The sequence below is a fragment of the Notolabrus celidotus genome, chromosome 7, assembly GCF_009762535.1.
Source record: "Notolabrus celidotus isolate fNotCel1 chromosome 7, fNotCel1.pri, whole genome shotgun sequence".
Lineage (NCBI taxonomy): Eukaryota > Metazoa > Chordata > Actinopteri > Labriformes > Labridae > Notolabrus > Notolabrus celidotus.
In genome coordinates this window covers 23,402,022-23,423,375 of record NC_048278.1, presented here as the reverse complement: position 1 = coordinate 23,423,375, position 21,354 = coordinate 23,402,022, and the positions used below count along the sequence as shown (strand labels likewise).

Below are 21,354 nucleotides of genomic sequence, written 5' to 3'. Positions count from 1 at the left end.
AAGTCGAACAATTTGTTTCAGTTCTTCAACCAGGAAGCTATTTTCATGCCCTCGGAACCTGGTTTCCATGAAATGATAGACCATTATGCATCAATGTTATGGTCAATTGCCTTTCTTCTGATTTGACTAACAGCAAACAGATACAAGTGGGCCTTTGACCCTGAACAGACAGCTAACATAGCTCAGCCACACCAGCTGAAGAGATCCAGAGAGGCACTAATGGACCTTTTACTGTGATGAATGAGGAGAAAAAGACATACCCAATGGGAAAATCTACATCGGCTCCATGATCAGTCATGTGATAAAGGCCAAACTTTGCCAGCTTGATATTTCCCTACAAAGAAAAAAATTCATCATAACTGACAGCAGTTTATTTTAGTAATCGTTTCTTTGTCTTTGGGAAAATTTGGGTCATTAAAAAAATAGACATACATAAAGCAGCTCAATCTTACCTTGCAGTCCATGAGCACATTCTGCGCACTGAGGGCTCTGTGCACCATGCCATGTTTGTTCATAAACTCCAGACCTTCAAGGACCTCATAGGCAACTTTCAGAACCTTCTCCGGGCTGTAACATTTAAGACAAAGACTGCGTGTGTAACCATTTTGAGAGTCACGTCAGATAAGGGTCGGACACACGATAAAGAAAAGATTTATATGTGGCATAAATGTGTCATTCTTATACATTGTTATTCTGAAGCAAATCGACCTAACCAAGCAACTGGCAAAGTTAATGCATTTCATATCTCCCTTCATGTCTTATAAAATATCATTACCAACAGATCAATTTATATTGAAATGAATATAGAAAACAAAAATGAATGTATCAGGTACAATGTAATCACTTTTCAACAGTAATACAGATTCCTTATTAAAACCTCACCTGGCTGATTTCCCCTGTTTTTGGAAATCATTTAAACTGCTTTCATAATGTTCAGCAACAACAATCAGCCTCTCTGGAGAGCAAGGAGGGGAAACAGTGACAGAAAGAAATATTAGCGAATGAGTCAGCATATATTTGATATTTATAGATGTACAGACAAAAATTGTGCAATGAAAACTGATTTGAACAAACAAGCCTGGTCGACATATCTACCATACTGTATTACTTAATAGACTGTAATTTGTTGGGATATTGTGTTGGCTTAAAGTGACACAGGTGATGTTTCAATAAAATGTCTTAACCAATTCCATTTCTGGTAGCTTTACTTCAGCATTGGGGGAATCCAAGTACCCTTCAGATAGCAGTGCAATAAAAAAAATGGTTTATTACTGGTAGAAAACACTGATTGCTGGCTTTGTCTTGCTTAGTGAAACATTGCACTTTTATCAAGCAATGATAGGTGAGAGGGTTTGTTTTTTTTGCAGATATGAATGTTATAATTATAGCATTAAATCTGTTCATTAACTGGACTGTTCGCTGATAGGCCAAACTGTGTTTTAGGCAGATTTAAATGCATTATCTGTCACCAAATTAGAAATAGACATATCCAGAAACTATAATGTCTAACTTTGTTTTTAAGTTAACAATGTACAGTACATTTGAGATATTAAAGATATCACTTAATAAAAAGTAAAATCCCATATAACACATACATATAATCACACCTCTTTCAATGAGCAACACATAAGACCTTACCATGTTTTCCTCTTGAAATGTCCACGTATTGGCAGAGTCTAGGGTGAGTAATGGTCTTGAGGATCTGGAAACGTCCGAGGATTTTGATGGAGTTGGGGGTAAGAGGAAGGCCATTGCTCCCACAGACGTCATGAGGAAGAGCTGAAGCAAAGAAGGTGAAGGCCCCCACCTGGGCATCTTTGAGGGGCCTCATCTTCCCACTAACTTTGAGCTCTGATGATCTAAAATGTTTTGGATCAGACATTAATTTATGTGCATATTATATAACTGAATGAGAGGTGCATAACTGTCTAAATGTCGACATGGTAATGCATGTTCTCGTTTATGCCAGACAGGATCAGCATGGGGGTGAAAACACAACAAAGTGTTTGCTGCTAATCCAGAGGTAAATACTATAAATGATTATTTCCATTTACTATGACAAAGACTATCTTATGAGCAAGCGACAGCTAAGCTTATTTCGAATGGATAATACTTCAGTAACATACTTGTACATTCACTTCACTACAGGCAGGAAAATAAGTGAGTATGCACATTGATGCTGCAGTGAGTTAAACCCACTGTTAACTTATGAAAATAGCAGCCTTAATGGCCCGAGCATGACACCGATGATGTAAAATAATGTGTGTTACATCCAAAAACGTGTCAACTCACGTTTAGTGGAGATGCTGCGTGCTTATTTCCACAGAAACAGGTAAGTATTGTTGATGAATTGATTTTCATGAAGTCTCTTCCCGTTTCTGCTCTGTGATGGGAACAGCTGAGAGCGTGATCAGAGACGTCATTTTTGTGCGACAAAAGTAAGCGTACAGGTGACACTTTCTAAAATACTGTCTGCAAAAAAGAATAATAACCAAAACCTCGGCAGCTCTTCCATTATTTTTATTTTTTGTTTTAGAAGATTTAATTTTGCATTTAAATAATTCCCTTCAGGCAATAATAGCAGCCACCTTGCATGTCGTGAAAGCATCTGATCTATCAAACACATGTGTAGCGAATGCAAACTGCTGCTTCACATCCACATGCTTTAGAGATCCGTGAGCGGGGACCTGAATCAGCCTCTCTGGGGCGACCTGCTAGCTGCCTGTCCGTTAAAGCTAACCAGCTGTCAAGAAGACCCTTGCCTGGAACGTGTTGGGGTTGCTGCTCAGAGTCCATGTAAGTTCTTAATTCTCCTGTGTTGTATCTTGCTACTTCAAACAACGAACAAAAGCTGTCAATGATTCCTAAACAGCTGTCTAGCTAGCAGAGTAACAGTGCGAGCTAGAGGTCACCGTTGAATCAAGTTGATTTCAGCTTCAGACATCAGTTTCATTTGAGCCGAACCGGCTAATAGCTCACTTATAAACTCTCAACATTAACTTATGTTCGGTACACATTGATGAGAAGGCCATTATACACATGAAACAGCAACTTCTGTTTTCTTAACGTTTAAAAACTGTTGAAAAGGACCAGTACTGTTTAAATGAGTGACTGTGATTTGCTCTTTCTTGTATTATATAGCTAAGAGTTGTAAATATGCTTCTGATCAGAGCTGGCCCTTACCGACTTCGTGCCTTAGGCAAGATTTCAACTAGTGCCCCTGGTATTGTAACCAACTCCACCAACAATCACATCACATATACACTGAAAGAAAACGGACACACAGCTTCATGTTGTACACGTTTTCTTTATTTTGAAATATAAATTACCTCAATAAGAACAATAATAAAATGGTAATAACACAGGAAAAAAATCACACAATTTCGAAATTCACAATGTAATAGTCACATGTAAAATCATTTTCACAGTACAGACACTTTCATCAAAGCAACAGTAATGTATTAAGTGATGTGTGAAAAGGCAGAAGAAAAATGCTTATTTAAGCCTTGCCTACATTTATTATCTAATTAAGGTAACAGCTTCCAAAGTGTAAAGAAAACAACAAAAACAAAACAAAAACAAGTAAATCATGAACACTTGTAGACTTCAAAAACTGCTTTGGAAACCTTTTTAAATTTTTAAACCAAAAGTGAATCACAAGCTTTTAAATGTATACTCAGTGGCAGTGGCGGTGGGGGGGGGGGCAAGGGTGTTGTCAGAGGGACACATTCAACCCTGACAAAAGAGACTGAGAAGGGCGAGGACCAGCTGAGAACAAACTGGCAAAACATCAGTGCATCCCTATATACTAAACATTTACTACTGTGTACTATATCAAAATGCAGACTGACAGCAGCTGTTTGGCTGTTTACACTCAACATGAGTCCCTTAGAGCTCTAAGGGACTTGAACCAAGTGCCATACGCATGTGTTCCGCCTGTAACATCGGCGCGATACCGAAGCTTTTTTTATTGTATAATATTATTTTGGTGTGGAGGGGGGGCACAGGGGGGTCCAGGTTCAGTTTTACAGTGGCACTGGCCCCTGTTGGCCCCTCCCCAGAACCACCACTGTGTATACTGGCATCAGTCCTCAATTTAACCCTAAATTTCATTAGATAAAATAATATTATTTTTCCTATTATCTTCAAATTTTCTTCCTCACTCATTTAGGGTTCATGCGGCGCCCCCTATGGAGGGCCGGCGCCCTTAGCATTTGCCCTATACTGCCTATGCCATGGGCATTTTTTAGTTTTTTCAAGTAGTTAATTATATTATTATATATTATATATTATTTGTCATTTTTAATTCCAACATCAAATATTTTCGTTACACATATGTACTATCTAACACTTATTACAGGTAATCTGCGAGTTTTAAAAGTGTGCTTCAGAATACCCATCCTAAATATTTAATTTAATGTAAATTTTATACGATCAGTAATAATATATTCATCCGTTGCCTCTGATTAAAGTCGTTCAGCATTGACCCAAATTCAATAAACATAACTTTACTCCTCTGATAACAACACATATTGATTAAGAAATGTACCTTTGGCTACATGAGATGGGCCCTTCCCTTTAAAATTGCATTATATGCCAAGTATAAACAATAACTTATTGTATTGAAAAGACAGCTTTGTTTTTTCTTTGTTTTTAAGAGGAGAAAGGATCTGAAAAACCGAGACATATCTAAAAGAAGATGTGATAAATGTGACCTACCTAAAAACATTGACAGATTTAAGGACTGAAAGAAACAATAAACAATGCTGATGCATTAAAAAGTTTATATTCGGGTTTTGCATCATATTTGCACTATTTAGTTGAAGTAGGAGAAGTGTACAGCCTCAAGCCAAAGATGTTTGATTTATGACAAAGTTCCATTTTAATCATTCAAATCTGAGATAGTCCTTGTTCTTGGTTATTGTTTTTCACTCAATACCATTTTCTTTTATTCATAACATGTCTCCTGATAGCTGATGATGAGTACATCTGGTGCTGGAGGCCACACATCTCTGTTGTATTTTAACCTAAACTGTGTAGATCCCTTCAGTGCCTTCAGGTGGTGCTGGCATACTGCTATCTCTTTTTTCAGTTGTAATGGTCTGATTGGCAGACAGGTAGGGAAATGTCCTCCTACGGTGTGTTTTTACTGTGAGAATGAAGCGTGAAAAGAGGAAACACTTGTATCCTGGTGGATCTGCTTACACACCACTCCAGAGAGGGCTGGTGATTAAATTTAACAGATTAACAGACTTGATTCAAACCATCAGTGTATAGACATGAAATGTTATGTTATATATTTTGATTTGTTAAGTGGATGTCGATGTAAAGTTTGCATGGACTAGGGAAAACACTGAGTAAGCAAACTAGTCATGTCTATTTTTAGTCGCAGCTATCGCCTGTTTAGAATAGTTAGCATAGTTGTGATGCAAATCTGGAAAAGGATCAAGTTAGTTTTGTTTCCACATGGTAAAGGCAGGTGAACAAGGCATGCTGGACGCTGGTGAAAGCTCACGTCACTATGTTCACACATTTAGATATTTCGATTGAAAATCAAAAAACTGAAACTGCCTTTTTGTGTCTCTCTGCACTGCCCAGGCCCCGGGACCTATTTTAAGAGCTTATCCAAATGAGATCAGCCTTTTTGTGGCTCTTGCTATTACTGCACCACTGGTCCTGTTTAAATCAATTCAGTTTCTCCAAAAACAATGCTTTGATCCTTGATTTTATCAACTCCAGCTCTTTTGTGTTTCTAATTTCCTTGTCCCCCAACATTTTGTTTTCATCTCGGGCCAGCTGTTGTTTTCCAGCGCCTCCCTGTAATATGTGTAAGAAGTTTTCTTCTCCATGCCTCAGCCTTGTAAAAATCCTTCTTTTCCTCTTTTCCTCAAGAGGTAATTTGACCAGCTTAACATGATAAAGGAAAATGAGCCTGAACTCAAACTGGAGTGTAATTGTGTGCCTTTTTAAGTGGCTCAAGAGGAGCAATCCAATTTGATCTTGATCTCTAAAACTGAACACATTGAATATTCATGCTAATAAAAGCTTAAAGAACAAAGTACCTGCATAATGTGTCTAAATTTTACCCCTCAAAACGTAATACTACAAAAGACAGATAAGAAAGCATCCAAGTCTTTGGCTTTCCCAAACTATTGGAACTTGTCGAGGCCTTAATGAGGTCTTTAAACACTGAAGTGCGGCAAGAATTACTGAGTTGTTGTGCCATTTTTTTTTCATTTAAAACAAAGCATATTCTAACAATTATCTCTCAACATAACTCATTGGCCAGGATCATATTTTGTCGCTAAAGCCAACCTACCAAAGTATATCAGTCATGAAAATCCCATTTGCACATAGTTTGGAGCCACGGGGGTTCCATATCATGGAGAACATGTCTGATTATGATTCCTCTCAAAAACATTTCAGGATTGCCTCCACAGTGTTTAACCTTCTGTTCAGGAATATACAGTTTTCATTCTTTAAGCAGTACAAATTATGATATGTTACATTAAAAAAAACCTCCTTCAATCAATGTAAGGCGGTCCTTCACTCCAACCTCTCAAACAGTCATGGATTATGTGGAGATGTTTTGTATTTTGTTGAGGCTGTCGCAGAGGAGTTACTTTGCTCAGGGGTCATTATGGAGGCTGTTGTCTGTGGTGGAGTTGTTCTGGCATGCAAACCTTGTAACCAACATTTATCCTTGCAGATGTTCACCATTGTACTTTAGAATATGAACACTTTCCTCATTAGTTGTGTCAATTCTGTAAACTTTAGATACCATAGAATAAGGTCCATTTATGATTTGTTTCTATTAGTGTGAGCTTGATGCATGCAAACAAGATACTATATCCACAAATAGCCAAAATATTTAAGAATTTTCAATCAACAGATCATAATATAGACAGTCTTAATATGCTGAATTCTGTGGTTTTAATTTTCTTCTCTTCTTCATCTTTTAGGTTTTTAGCTCGCTCCCTGATCAAGATGTCAGGTCACAATCCTTTGTTGAGGCTGGAGCAGCGGGCGGCCGAGGCTGACCAGATCATCGAGTACCTGAAACAACAAGTCCAGCTGCTGAAGGAGAAAGCCAGTTAGACACATGCACACACACACACACACACACACACACACACACACACACACACACACACACACACACACACACACACACACACACACACACACACACACACACACACACACACACTTAACAGTTTTATACAAGCTTTAAAAAATATATTTAGCTTTATAGGACACTTTTTAAATTGTAAAGATGTGCTTCCAAATGTGTTAACTAAGCCTGGATTGCTACTTGAATAGTTTTTATTCTGTGCTCAGGTTCTGCATTAAAGATATTCTTCTTTGAGGCTTTATTATTAACTCATAGGAGTGTCATGACTTTTTTGCTTAGAGTAACTTACATTCTGTGTATGATTCAGAGTCTAATAAGTTGAAAGATAGAATCTTCCTGTGGGATTTTAAGCAGTTTTATGAAACCTGAATTTAAAGTTATGAGAAAGTGTTCCACAGTAGATTTGGCAATAATTATCATTTGTAGATAATTTCATCAATTTTTATTTTTTAATTATTTTTGTTTTTTATTTGCATCTAACCAAATAAGTCAGATAATTTGGATAATCTATGTTTATGTAAAAACAGTCTTCAGATTTACATTTTGGATAATTTAAGAAATTTAAATATTTCCAAACTGCCCCCAAAAAAGAGAGTGTTTTACTGTTATATTTTATGATCCACAAATTAGAGAAATGGAAAATTCAGTGGCTTTTCTCATTCCAAAAAAAGCCAAATCTAAAATCTAAGGCTCCATATATATATATTTAGCTGTTGGTACATTTTCAGTACTTCAAAGGCAGATTTTAAAATATCCTGTGAGTTAGTGAAACTTTGCTCCAGTGCTGAGAGGTAACAAGAATTTGCCTCTCTGCAGTGGTCCAGGCCAGCGTCAGAGAGGAAAAGAAACTGATGGTGGAGAACGCCAAGTTGAAGAACGACATTGAGGAGCTAAAAAAACAGCTGCTGGAAAAAGAGAAGAGGAGGGGAGGTATGTTGCGTTTGGTTCCCAGCAAAGACTTCTATTGAAATTCGTGTGTATGTTTGTTTGTCTTGAGAAAACCCTTGATGTTGTTATCCTTTCATATCTAGTTTTAGAAACAGCTATGTGGGCCTGATTTAGGATCATTTGATGTCAGTTGTTGCTCATTACAGCATTGTTTGGTTTGTACTATCACTGATAACATCTTTTGCGTTTTCGCCTCAGCCCACTATAACCAGATCTTTTTCTGTTTTTATTATAAGCAACCTTTGTGCTCAAAGAATCCCCACAAGAGCTATGGGGGCAACATGTCTGTCATCTATTGTATGTCTGACATACGCTGACATCCTAGGACAAACAGCTCAGATCATTAACACACACTTAATGCTTTCCAGAAAGAAGCTGTATGGAGATGGGGGGCTGGAAGAAATAAACAATTTAACTTTATTTAAAATAACTCAATATGTTGGTGTTGGAACGTTGAAAGAATGTGTTCCAATACACCCATGACTATGTTTCTCCACACATTGAATCTAATTGTGATGTTTATTTTTGGGGGGTTTCTTTCAATGGCTTTAAGGTGGCACAAAATAGCTCAATCAAAACAAGGATAAATATGACCAATTTTCAAAGGAACCTCTGTTGGCTTTTGTGATTTGTTCGTGAGATGAGAGAAACAAACACTGGAACACAACTATAACAGTGCTCCGCAAAAACACAATTTGCACTCTTCAAATTATTTAGCACAGACGAGCATTGTTCGAATCCAAAGAATTTAAAGCTGCATTCATTATCACATTGCTTGACATATTATCACCTCATCAAGTTTTAGGACAAACCTGGTCGAGCATTTTTCTGGTTAGATGATCAGCAGGCATTAACAACATAAGCATTATAAGACACGCAATAGAGTTGATTCCATATCTGCTTTCCTCCTCCTTAGGCTCTGTTATGCTCTGCCTGTCTGTGAACAACAAGTCGTCATGTTAGCTGCTAAATGCTTCACTTAACTCACCAGCCAGTTGCTAGCTTTGCCTAAAAAGAAAACAAACTAGTGTTTTTCAAGAAGCGAAAGTCCTCAGCAGACCTGAGAGGGACTGGTGTGTGAATATTCTTACTGGGTTTGTCACTGTCAGGGTTCTCTTCAGCATCACCCAGAGTTATTGTGAACATAACAATATTGATCACTGCAGCAGTAATTTACAATTCTATCCGAGACTAATGTTCTTAAAGGTACACACACACAAAATGTGAGTCACAATAATTAAATTTCAAAGCATTGTGCAGCCGTAGAAGCTCACTTTAAGGACTGTACACCATGTGACATGTCAGAAACCTCAAGAGTAAACTCAAGGGGCATGTCAAGAGTTTAAGAGCTTATTGCCCGTAATTCCAAGGTAAACCAGTAAGATCCACATCTCAGGTCCAACCATAGAATTAAGGTAATTAAAAGCATTATGGTGACGGTGGTGTGCCTGCAGACCGATGTTTGTCAGACACAGACACTGGATTTTGTAGGAATTCAAACATCAGGCGCCTAAAATGAGGGGTTACTTTTTCCTGGAGAGCTATTGTAGGACATTGTTCCCTGCTTGTATGGCTCCACTTCCTCGTTTCCATCTTCTTGGCAACTGTGTCATTTTCCCTTCTACACTGTTTGCATCAGGAGAGCAGTTCTCCCCCTGGGTGTGCAAATGAAGCTTCTTTTTTCTACATCTCATTTATGCAACCAGCGCTGTGCGTGAAAAGGATCAACTCAAGAGCAGCGTACTTTGTTTATTGATTACTCAAATTATTTTCCTCATGGCAGTACTGCAACGCTTCCACTTCAGGGAAACTGCGTCACATAACAACCATATCAGCTATTTAAGGAAAGACAATCTACTTATTTTTTCTGACTCCTTTCCCCCTCTGTCTTCTGTGTCTGTCCTGTAGTGCTCGAGGTGGCGATGCCATCAGATGGCACTAGTGTCAAGTGTGTCTCTAAGCCTGCTGCTCCCAAACTCGCTGGACCCTCGCCCTCTGCTGCCCCTGCTGCTGACGTCCAGAGTCCCCCTCTCAAAGATGAGAGTAAGAAGAAGAAGCCAGAGAAAAAAGGTAACAAGGCAAGGGAGTGTTTCACATCACAAAGTTTTATGATGAATCTTTTCAAATTTTAAATGCAACAAAACTGTTTTAAGATCTGTCCCATTTATGTGTCATGTAATTCATTTTTCATGCTGAAGATACAAAATAGTCACTAACTCTTAGATTATACATTACAATTCTTATATTAAGATCACTTTTTATTAACATTTGGATAAATACAGCACTCTTTTTTTTTTTTTTTTTAAAGTTAACAGACCTCCAAGCATTATCTTCAGTTTTCATTTCTACTGTCAGGTGCCAATGCTTGAACTGCAGCTATATCCACCTCTAAATGAATCCAACATTCCTGGAGTAAAGCTTTATATAGGTTGCTTGAGGTATATTTGGGACATAAAATCACTTTTTTTTTCAAATGCTAATATACAATTATACGCTGATGACACAATAATATATACCTCCAAGCCATCTATCTCTCAAATACAACAGACCCTACAGTCTAATTTTGACATTTTTCAAACTTGGTTGCTGGCTTATAAATTAATCCTTAATAAAAATAAAACTTACTCCATGCTGTTTGGAGCGCGTCAAAACCTCAAGTCAAAAACAAAATCTCCATCATTGGTGCTTAAATGTAATAATTTATAAACATTGTTTATAAAAATACAACTAAAACTAATCTTCCTCTCAATGTTATTTACAATAGACTCTGCAGATTTATATTAGGTTTTTCTTTTTTCACACACCACTGCATAATGTTTGACAGTCTTGGGTGGCTCCCTCCAGACATAAGACAACTTTTTCCCTGGTATCAGTTAATTTTTAAATGCTTTCATTTGAACTATCCTGATTGTTTGAAATATTATTTAATACCTCTCACTTCAAGTTATTCATTAAGAAGGTCAGATCGTTTTCTTTTGACAGTACCATTTGCAGCCAAGGAAGTTGGTAAAAAAGCTTTTATTTTTCAGGCTCCTTTATTTAAAAATTCTTTGTTTTCCCATCTCAAAACAAACTGGTTATATTTTCAGTGAAGCCCTCACTGTTCCTCTACCTCCTTTACTTATTTATTCATTTATTTTTATGACAATTATTGTTATTATTTTTGTGTGTTTCCTCAATGCTCCTTTGGTTTATTGAATTTTACTCTATTTTTCTCTTGTCGATTGTAGCTTGTTTTAGGTTGTACCAACCCCTGTGTTGTTGTTGTTGTTTTTGTTGTTGTTGTCGTCGTCAAGTCGGTTGATTGTTTGACCGAAGGATCATGTTTTGTTTTATATTTTGTCTTGTACTGTTTTCTATTTGTCATTGTCTGTCTGGGACCCCCTCTAAAACGAGATGGCACATCTGAAGGGGTTTATCCCAATACATAATTTCTTTCCTTATTAGTGATTGAATAAAAGTGGAGAAGGATTTATGTTCATCATCTGTCATTCTTCTACTCTGCCATAAAGCCAAACTATCCCATTGGTAGGCTGCTCCGTATCACTTATATGATGGCATTAATGGGTCTTATATTTATGATACATTTAGACAACACTGTCAGAAAATCCTGTCATGGAGCATCTGTTGGCCAAGCAGTTAAAGCAAGCACAGAAGTTGCAGTGGTTGCTGGTTCCTCTCCCAGCCACGAATCATCATCCCTCACTCTCTACTTCCCACAATTCATGTCTTTCTTCAACTGTTCTATTTAATAAAAGGCAAAAATGCCAGAAAAAAACAACTTAGAGGGGAAATAAATCCCCCTCAGTGTATTTACAACTAATCAGACTATTTTTTGGTTTTGTTTCAGGACAGCTTTGTGGACTGATCAGGAAAACTTTCAGGCATTGATTGGGAATGATTAGCTCTCCATGTGTTGAGGGGATTGTTGTTTGAAAAGAGAAAGAAAAAGACCATGACAAATTCACTAGTTCAATGCACTCTTTTATATCCAGTTTTCAGTAGGACGTTAATGAGATATGCTTCTTCTATTGCTTGCTATTAAAGGCGAAAAAGTAGCCTTGTTCTCACCTCAGCCAACAGTCATCACTTGTTATTGTACAAATCCATGTGTAGTCCTGGTCGCATTACGTCGCAGTGCTCACAGCCGAGCACAGAGGAGTCATGTTGAATATCAAAGGCTGGGGTTGGAATTCATATTCTTTGGATCTTGTGTGGGCTCAGAGGAATGATTGAAGACTGTGCTCATTTGATCACTCGAGTGAATATGTGTAAGCTAACCAGGCATGCGAAAAGGTACTTTGTCTCTCGGGAGGAAGCATCTGCTATTCTGCTATGTCACTCGATCATGTAGCACCCACAGCCAAAAGTGGGCACTGGTATTGTCATTTAGTCAAGGTGTTTTCAACATTTCTGGGAAGGAGTGAAAAGGAATGGACTTTTTTCTTAACACTATTTACTCACGGTTCACTCGAAAAGCATGCCCCTGGCCTGCATGCAACCCCAGGGCCTGTCATTTGTGAGCTTTGTTTTCATTTATGAGAGGAAATTAAATCAGATTCCAGACAGATGCCCAGCATCGTTTCAAGTATGATTTGTTTTTTATAATTTCCCTTGGAGAGATACCAGTTGGCTGAAACATCTTGGTGCCTTTTAAACAAACATTTCCTATAATGTCATGCACATTTAGCATAAAAGCATGAAAACTCTCACAGATGCCTCTTTTCAGCAAACCGTCCCTTCACACATGATGAATAGCTACTGTCTTAATGTCTGTGCTGACAATACACCCAACCAAATGTCCAACACCCAGCTTTTGATTTAATAGCACAAATCACAGTCAGAGGATTACTGAGCCATGTTTATTAACAGCTCTTGTGTTTCTTATATGCCTGGAGGGGAGAAAGCAGAGAAGAAGCAGGCTGCTCCGAGCCAAGAAGAAGCCAAGGTGGATGTGTCTCGTCTGGACCTGCGTATTGGACGTATAATCACAGCAGAGAAGCACCCTGATGCAGACAGTTTGTACGTGGAGCAAGTCGATGTGGGAGAGGCTGCTCCAAGAACAGTGGTCAGTGGGCTCGTGAAGCACATACCTCTGGACCAGGTACAGTATGACACATATACACTGTTAGTAGTGTACAGGAGACACCCAGCTAAAACAATCTGCTACATGACCCTGCAATAACTTTGTGCTTCATAAATTTCTGCAGTTTCACATCATTTTTCTCTTGACTCAGATTTAGCTGTGCTTCCCACAGAATAACACTTCATTGGTCTATTTCATATGGAAGTTCTGCCTCATTTCCCCATTTTAATCAAACTTCAATACGTAATAATATTTCCTCAAATACCAGTATAATCCTCTCCAGTCTTCCTCTATATCATATATCTCTTAAACTCACTTTATGAACAGGCCGCCTCACAACTATTTCCAAAAATGTCTGGAGAAGCTGACTTACATTTACTGATTTAGCACATGAATTACTATGAAAAAATCAAGATGAAAAAACAGGTAATTGAATGCCTCACCCGGTCCAGGGTTTGTAAGTCTACAGACGTCAAAATCAACACTGATTAAGATTTAGTTTTCTGTACAAATTAGATTATAATACCAGCCCCATTAATCCCATTAGAGACTCAATTAGAGAGTTTATTCTACAGAAGCAGGGGTGTATAGGTTCAGTTTATGTGTATGTATGCATTTAAAAGTCTCACAGCTCATATAAAGGATTTATTAGCCCATTTACGGTGATTTCTTGGGTAAACTCTGGGCTGAGGGTTCTGCGTAAAAATTATGATGCTGATTTAGGATCTCCATGAAGTATTTGTGTTAATCTCACATTCATTTATGATTTGCTCCAAAGGCAATGTAATGTTTTATATAGAATTAGCATTTAATTGGACAATGTTAGGTACTTTAATGGTAGTCAGTATTTCTCTGGAGTCTGCCAGTTCATATTTACTAGATCTGGAATCCCCTGCATATTACACCTCTGCATTTGATTGTTTGACAGTGTGTTTTATTTAAATGGAACCGAATGTTTGCTGTAATCATGTGTAAAAAGAGCTCTGTCCAAAAAAGTAATAGATAACACTCTAATACTTAAATGCTTGGAAAAAAATAACAGTTACTCAATGTACAGTCAAATATCAAACGTCAGCCTCTGCATTGCATAAAACTCCCAGTATTCTCTTGTTAGCTGTTGTTTTGAAGCCATTCCATCAAGCGGCCAGGAGTGAAATATCTTGGGAAATGCATTATGGGTTTCATGGCAGTACTCTTTAGTGTCTGTTATGCTAGGATAAATAATAGGCACCATGTAGAAATCTGAGTCTGAGACAAGCTAATCAGAAAATAACTGTTAAGACAAGTGTCTACATTGCACATAAAATATTGCTGTGGTCTGACAGTTTGCTATGTAAATACTGTTACAGAACATTAACATGCTAACCCTGAGACGCCAAAACTGCCCAGAGATGAAAAATGAAACTACCATCTCATCCCTGTCCAAGCAACATGAGGGATTTTGGATTTATGTAGCAATTTCTTAAAAGATGTGTATAAAAAAAGATGTATGATTATTTTCTGAGGTCTGGTATACATCATCTCATAAAATCCTGGATTGCTCTTCTTTTTCGCTTTTGGCAGAAACTGCTTTTGGTCTTCTTTTTTACATTTTGGTAAACCGCAGAGGTCTCCAGGCTCAAGTTTTCTGTTTGCTCTCTCTGGTGTTTGAAATGAGGCAAACAAACCAAAAACGCTGGACTCAGTCATTTGAAATTGATTGATTGGAATTGGCAGTAAACTTAAAACTGAAGCCTGAAGTTCTGTGTCCTCCCTTATGGTGTTTTCTCTGTTTAAGTGAAATGTTTTTCTTCCCTTTCGCCGAGTATATTTGGGAAAAATATGGATTAAATCCTCTGTCACTCATGCAGATGCAAAACCGCATGGCAGTCCTTATGTGTAACCTGAAGCCAGCCAAGATGAGAGGAGTGGTGTCGCAGGCTATGGTCATGTGTGCCAGCTCACCAGACAAGGTGGAAATCTTGGACCCTCCAAGTGGATCAGTACCAGGCGACAGAATAACTTTCCAAGGCTTCCCAGGTACAAACAACCAATACATTTTTACTCAGAAAGATATCTATCATTAGGACGAGGCTTAAACGTTACAGTCATAAACCAACAAAACAGATTTCAGGGTTTTTTACTATCAAGACACTTGTGTTTGTCACTGAATAAATTCTATCATTCAACTAATGCCCCTGTCTTATGGAAACGAAGGGTTTTGTTAACATTTTCTGCCAAGAAATAACAGAAGTTGTATCATTCATTGCTCTGATGACACTCATAATAAGCTCTCATTAGATTGCTCTTCACGTTTATTTCTTGGTGGTTTAATGGCCTGTGACTGCTGATGTAGAAGACTCAACCACACATATTGCTAGGAATGCAACCTACTTTTTGCTGTGAAATATTCATTACAGAGTCTGTATCAAATGTGTCCTAAAATCAGTGACAGCCACCAACAAGCTAGTGTGGTTGTAATTTAGGTCCTTGGCTCTAAAACCCCAATTTATAATGAAGTCTGCAAAGCTGAATATTGGTGCTGAGAAGCTGATTTATCTTGTTATTTCTGTATTCTTTGGGAACAAAAACCTAACGGGGGAGTTCCCTGTGAAAAAAAGTACACGGGAGGTTATGATGAAGGTGGATCTGCGGTCCAATTACCCACATCCCAGCTGCATCAGCTGCGGCTTTTCATCCCTGCTGTCCACATGTCCCAGCCACTCCTAAAAGCTGCTTGATTCATGAGAGATCTCTCTGGCCAGAATCATTTTTATGGATGCTGCATTAAAAAGACTCTAACTATCTCCTGAAAAAAGAGTTCTCAAGAGAACAGAAGGAGCAGAAGATGATGCAGAGCTGGGATTGTTTAATATTTTGTTGTGGTGTACAGTAAAACTGAGGCTGTTTTCTGAATCACATGTAATGGAAAGCAAGAGGTGAAAAAAGTGTGTCCATTTCCATGTTTCCCTCCTCTCTCTCTCCCCAAAGCGCCACAGCACAGATTCAATTTCAGCCAATACACTGCTGGTGTGAGTACATGGTTGTAATTGCCCACATTTCCTCAACTAATTGGGCCCAGTACTTCTGCTTGAACTTAAGAATGTGCGCAAGTTGCTCATCAAAACCTCCTTCACGCTTCTGATCAAAAAAGACTGTTGCCACTCTTGGGCTGTAAACCGGCAGAAATGGCAGCTTTGGGAAATGAAACACATTTGTGTCCTCATACCCTGAGAGGGTTCTACAGAGAGGAAAAAGTTGACACCGGACAGAAGCCAGACAGTACAGGCTATGATTTTTCACTTACGCCAAGCAACATCAAAAACAAAGGCATCATGAAATGAGAGCCTCATTTAATTGTTTTCCCTGGATGCACATTTTGATTCTGAGAATTTCAGCGAAGATGGTTTAAATTACAGCTAAGAACAAATGGCAGTGTTAAAAAGCCGATGCTCTAATAGAACACAAAAGTAAGTCAAACTACTCACAATTCAAGTGGAAGAAATGAAATGAGATCATGTATATAATGGTTAGTCATTTGATCACAATTTATTTTGGCCTTATCTCACAATGCAGATGGTATCAGTGTATGATTAATAAGAAGAATCTATAAAGGAAAGTCAAAGTCATCTATCAATGTGTCACGGCATGAATATATTAAACTAGCTTTTCAGTAGGTTATGCAAGGACATGTCACATTTTTCAAAAGTTCATAAAACAACAGTCTTGGATCCATAAATTCTGCAAATCCTGCATGTGTGATGGATGATCTCAGAGAAGGATGAGTCTAATGCTTCAAACTGACTTTTTTGATCGCAGGTGAACCTGACAAAGAACTGAACCCCAAAAAGAAGGTGTGGGAGCAGGTCCAGCCTGACCTACGCACAGACGACCAGTGTGTTGCAACCTACAAGGGAGCAGCCTTTGAAGTGGCAGGCAAGGGAGTGTGCAAAGCCCAAACCATGAGCAACAGTGGAATCAAGTAAAATAACAGAGCTGCTTGAAATAGCTCAGTGTTTACTCTGCAATCATCTGCAGTGATGACCACGATGCTGTTGAGAAACAGGATGGTGCTGAATGGAAGGAAATGCTTTGAAGATGTTCAATAAAGGGATTTAAAATGAAACTTGTCACTTATGTCCTACAGATTTCTCAGTGACAATTTGTTCTTACTTGAGCTCTAAATGATACACAGCCCTGGTTTGTAGATTGAAGTTAATCAATACAAGTGTGTTTCTGCTCTCATTTCCCAGAGGTACACTAAGTTTGCTTGATTGTGAATTGATTTTAAGGCCATAATTTAAAAGGACATCCTGTACTAGAATGCTTTCTGCTTCATATAGCCTAGAACATTTTAATTAGCAGGAGATCAAACAGGGATGTAATACTTAAAAGGCCAACATAAACAGATCAGGTTTCCAAGCACTTTAGAGAGGCTATTTCGATGATACTCACTTCTCTCCAATCGTCTGGCTCACACTATGTATCTTAATCTTCTTGTCTCTGTGATGGCAGTGCCATGTGCTTTGTTTTATTGTCCTCTTGAAAGAAAAGGTATACCCACCTACGGAAGTATCAAACTACACAAAAGAAACAGATAGAGCTGTTCACCAGAGCCTCTAATGTTACATCAACAATAATTGAGGCCATCCTGTCTACAAAAACATCTGTCATGGGTCAAAGCCATTGCACAGAACTTCTGCTCACTGTTTCTTAAAAGTATGAAGTACTTTAAGACGTGCCTCTGAGCATCACAACTGTCAAATTAAGCGTCGGCATTTAACTGGTTACACAGTCTTAAGATAAGATATCCTTTATTCGTCCCACAACAGGGAAATTTAAGTGTTACAGTAGCAAAGTAGACAGTGCAAAACAGTATAAAACAACTAAGAGCATATAAAATAGCAATTATTAAAAAGTTATTAGCAATTAAAATTAAAGTTAAAGAGTAAAATTAAGCATATCTTACAGCGTATATACACAACTAAATAAGTACATTTACAAATATTTACAAACCAGTGACGCAGTGAAAAATGTGCAGACTTGTAGCATAGTATAAAACAATGAACAGCTGGTTAATGCTACCTATAGAAAGGTGAAGCAGCAGAATCTACTATACAACACCTGTAAGCAAATAAAAGTAACAAGAAAATCGTTGTGACAAAAACAAATTTCCTTCACAAATTAAATTATTACAAAAAGAGCAAATAGTTGTGTGAAACTTTGAGTCAATAAGTGATTGTAGCGTGTTAAGAACAACATATTGTATCAGTATACAACAAACAGCAGCTGGGATTAGCTCAGCTCTAAATGTTATGCTTTTATGATGAGATAAACAACAATGAAGATCAAAAAGATAGTGGTGTTATCAAGTGAACTCATGATAGCACATAGAGGTTGGTTTTGTTGTAGCATAGTTTAATAATCATAAACTAGTGTTTAACATGCCATGTTGTTTATCCAACATATTTTCACGGTAGCATGGAAGCTCTTTTCTCACACTGCTGTCTTCAAGGTTTTAAACAAAGTAAACGTGTCCATTTTTCCATCATTTCACTGCCGTCTGTTTGTTCAGCTACCAAAGGACACTGAAAGTCTGAGGGGTCTCCGTCTGTCTATCAAGGTAATAAAACATTTAATAGCTAATTGGCTAATGCTACAAAACCAGTAACATGAGCATTCAAACCACTTCGTTGCTAACATGTTTATACTCAAACTGTGAGGCTCAAATGCTATTATTACATGCTTAAGTGTTAAATATTTAAATTGCATATATTCAGGAATGAAACATATCAGACGAGTCAATAAATATACTGATTAACTTCCTACCATCAGACATGTTAGCAGCCAACCACTGACTAGCTAACATTAGGGCCTTCATAAGTAGTCATAAGGTAGCATGATGGGTCAAATTAAAGGGAAATTTGTGTAGAGTGCCTTGTTACTCGTAGATTAAAACAATATATATTGATATTTGCTGGGAGAAACATGATGACTTTATTGCTTGAGTGAGGAGGAGGATATACTGCAGTATTGCTGATTTGTCAGCCACCCCTCTCTGGTGGTTGCATTCTTTTAAATGCCTAAAAGTTTCCATTTTAGCACCTGTGTACAGCTGGGGTGAAAATAACAGCGTATGGTTCTTTTAAAAAGGAAAACCTCTCATTTTGGTTAAGAAGACTTAGACAGTCTTAGAAAATGACCTGAAGCACATTCACACTTAAACCACATTGTTCTTTCTAGGTTTTATAGGACCACAAGGAGTGTTGCAACCTGAGAGAGAGCTCATTCCAGGATATTTTTAGTCAGACATTTGCTGACAGCATGTTTCCTAATTGAATTTTCAGCTGCAGCCATTGTGCGTTACTTGAAGCAGTTTACTATTAAGGCTTGACAGGATATTTTAGCCTTCTGTGTGTCATCTTTGTAAGATTCTAGGGTCCTGATCAGTACATCTTTATTTCTGTAGCTTATTTTCTTCTTCATTTCTAAGCTTGCTAAGTGTTGACTCTACACTGGGTGTGGTGGTAATGTGAGAGTTGATGATTTTACAAATGGCTGCTTTGGACTTTGCATATGCTCTGTGTTAAGCCTTGAATCAAAAAATATCTACTTCTCATGTCCAAGAGCAACTCCAGCGTTGCTCCAAGATATTTTGATGATGTCTCGTTTGCACTGCCAAAAACTAAAATAAGGAAGACCTGTAGGTGTTTCTGCTTTATTATTCCCACCTCATTCTTTATCCCCGAGGTTATTATGTACGCAATGTGACCTCAGCATAGAAAAACAGTTCTCCCTGGAGGGCTTTATTGAGGTGTACACACACAAATGTAACACCTCTTGATATGACTGAACATATGGGAGAAGGAAAATGAAATTCTGGAAGAACCCAAACAAATCTTTTGATGTGATGGAGCTTAACTCACCCATCTGAAAACAGGATTTGGTGTGTTAGTAACTATGACTAACGGGAACATTTGATAGTACTTTACTCTTAACGTTTGATTCAAATTTCCCAAAGTGTGACCCAATAGCCAGAACATCAGGAAACAGCAGGGACCATGAGAAATACGTTTCTTATTTCTAAGGCCAAGTAGTCAGTTTGCGTCAAGGCGTTACAGTCAAACTATGACAGGTCTTTATGAAAGAATCTTAACCTCTGGCATCAAAGTTACGGTTTATATTGGATTAAAGGCAAGGGCAAGGCAAGGCAGCTTTATTTGTATAGCGCATTTCATACACGAGGGCAACTCAATGTGCTTTACATTAACACATTAAAAGCATTGGAGACATTCAGACAAGCATAAAAGAACATAATTAAAATGACAAATATGATAAAACAGAAAAGAAAAGGAAAATTAGAAATATATTAAAGATTACATTAAAATTTTAATTTAAAGTGGGTTAAAATAATCTAAGATAGGAAGGCAGAGGTAAATAAAAAAGTCTTAATCTTTGATTTAAAAGAGGTGAGAGTTTGAGCAGACCTACAGCTTTCAGGGAGCTTGTTCCAGATATGTGGTGCATAATGACTAAACGCTGCTTCACCATGTTTCGTTCTGACTCTAGGAACTGAAAGCAGACCAGTACCTGATGACCTCAGAGGTCGAGGTGGTTCATAAAGTAGTAGCAGATCAGCAATGTATTTTGGGCCTAACCCATTCAGTGCTTTATAAACCATCAGCAGGATTTTAAAGTCTATTCTCTGACAGACAGGAAGCCAGTGTAGAGATCTAAGAACTGGAGTGATGTGGTCTACTTTTTTGGTCCTTGTTAGGACTCGAGCAGCAGCATTCTGTATGAGCTGCAGCCGTCTGATGGACTTTTTAGGGAGTCCTGTAAAGACCCCGTTACAGTAGTCTAGTCTGCTAAAGATAAATGCATGGACGAGTTTTTCTGCATCCTGCTGAGACATAAGTCCTTTAATCCTTGATATATTCTTAAGGTGATAGTAGGCTGACTTTGTAATTGTCTTAATGTGGCTGCTGAAATTAAGGTCTGAGTCTATGACTACACCAAGGTTTCTGGCTTGGTTTGAACATTTCATCATTGCAGATTGGAGCTGAGCAGTAACCTTTAACCTTTCTTCCTTGGCTCCAAAAACAATCATTTCAGTTTTTTCTTTGTTTAACTGAAGAAAGTTTTGGCTCGTCCAGTCATTGATTTGTTCAATGCATTTACTCAGTGTTTGTATGGGACTATAATC

The 21,354-nt window shown here is 38.0% G+C and overlaps 2 protein-coding genes across 3 annotated transcripts in view; one reads left to right on the top strand and one right to left on the bottom strand.

The window, feature by feature from the left end:
* The window catches only part of tbck (TBC1 domain containing kinase), a 55,118-nt gene extending 52,705 nt beyond the window's left edge, over positions 1 to 2,413 (bottom strand). The window contains exons 1-5 of one of the 2 annotated variants that reach the window (XM_034687182.1): positions 2,293 to 2,413; positions 1,639 to 1,859; positions 883 to 955; positions 453 to 567; positions 261 to 334 (exon numbers count right to left, since the gene is read on the bottom strand). In XM_034687182.1, the coding sequence (XP_034543073.1) occupies positions 261 to 334; positions 453 to 567; positions 883 to 955; positions 1,639 to 1,831 (455 nt within the window). In that variant the 5' untranslated portion in view covers positions 1,832 to 1,859; positions 2,293 to 2,413. The remainder of the gene's footprint in view (positions 1 to 260; positions 335 to 452; positions 568 to 882; positions 956 to 1,638; positions 1,860 to 2,292) is intronic. The other variant, XM_034687181.1, reaches the window with a different exon arrangement.
* A 207-nt stretch (positions 2,414 to 2,620) lies between these two features.
* On the top strand, positions 2,621 to 17,274 carry LOC117815456 (aminoacyl tRNA synthase complex-interacting multifunctional protein 1-like). Its single transcript, XM_034687184.1, has 7 exons — positions 2,621 to 2,796; positions 6,963 to 7,093; positions 7,952 to 8,065; positions 9,992 to 10,153; positions 12,982 to 13,187; positions 15,020 to 15,188; positions 16,968 to 17,274. The coding sequence occupies exons 1-7, from the start codon at positions 2,636 to 2,638 to the stop codon at positions 17,132 to 17,134; spliced, it is 1,110 nt and encodes a 369-aa protein (XP_034543075.1). The 5' UTR covers positions 2,621 to 2,635; the 3' UTR covers positions 17,135 to 17,274.
* The last annotated feature ends 4,080 nt before the right edge of the window (positions 17,275 to 21,354 follow it).

Excerpts from the sequence above, each read along its gene's own strand:
- LOC117815456 (XM_034687184.1), top strand. The coding sequence starts at position 2,636 with ATGCAAACTGCTGCTTCACATCCACATGCTTTAGAGATCCGTGAGCGG. Across the intron at positions 7,094-7,951 it reads GCTGCTGAAGGAGAAAGCCA|TGGTCCAGGCCAGCGTCAGA; the intron begins GTTAGACACATG and ends GCCTCTCTGCAG. Across the intron at positions 15,189-16,967 it reads AACTTTCCAAGGCTTCCCAG|GTGAACCTGACAAAGAACTG; the intron begins GTACAAACAACC and ends TTTTGATCGCAG.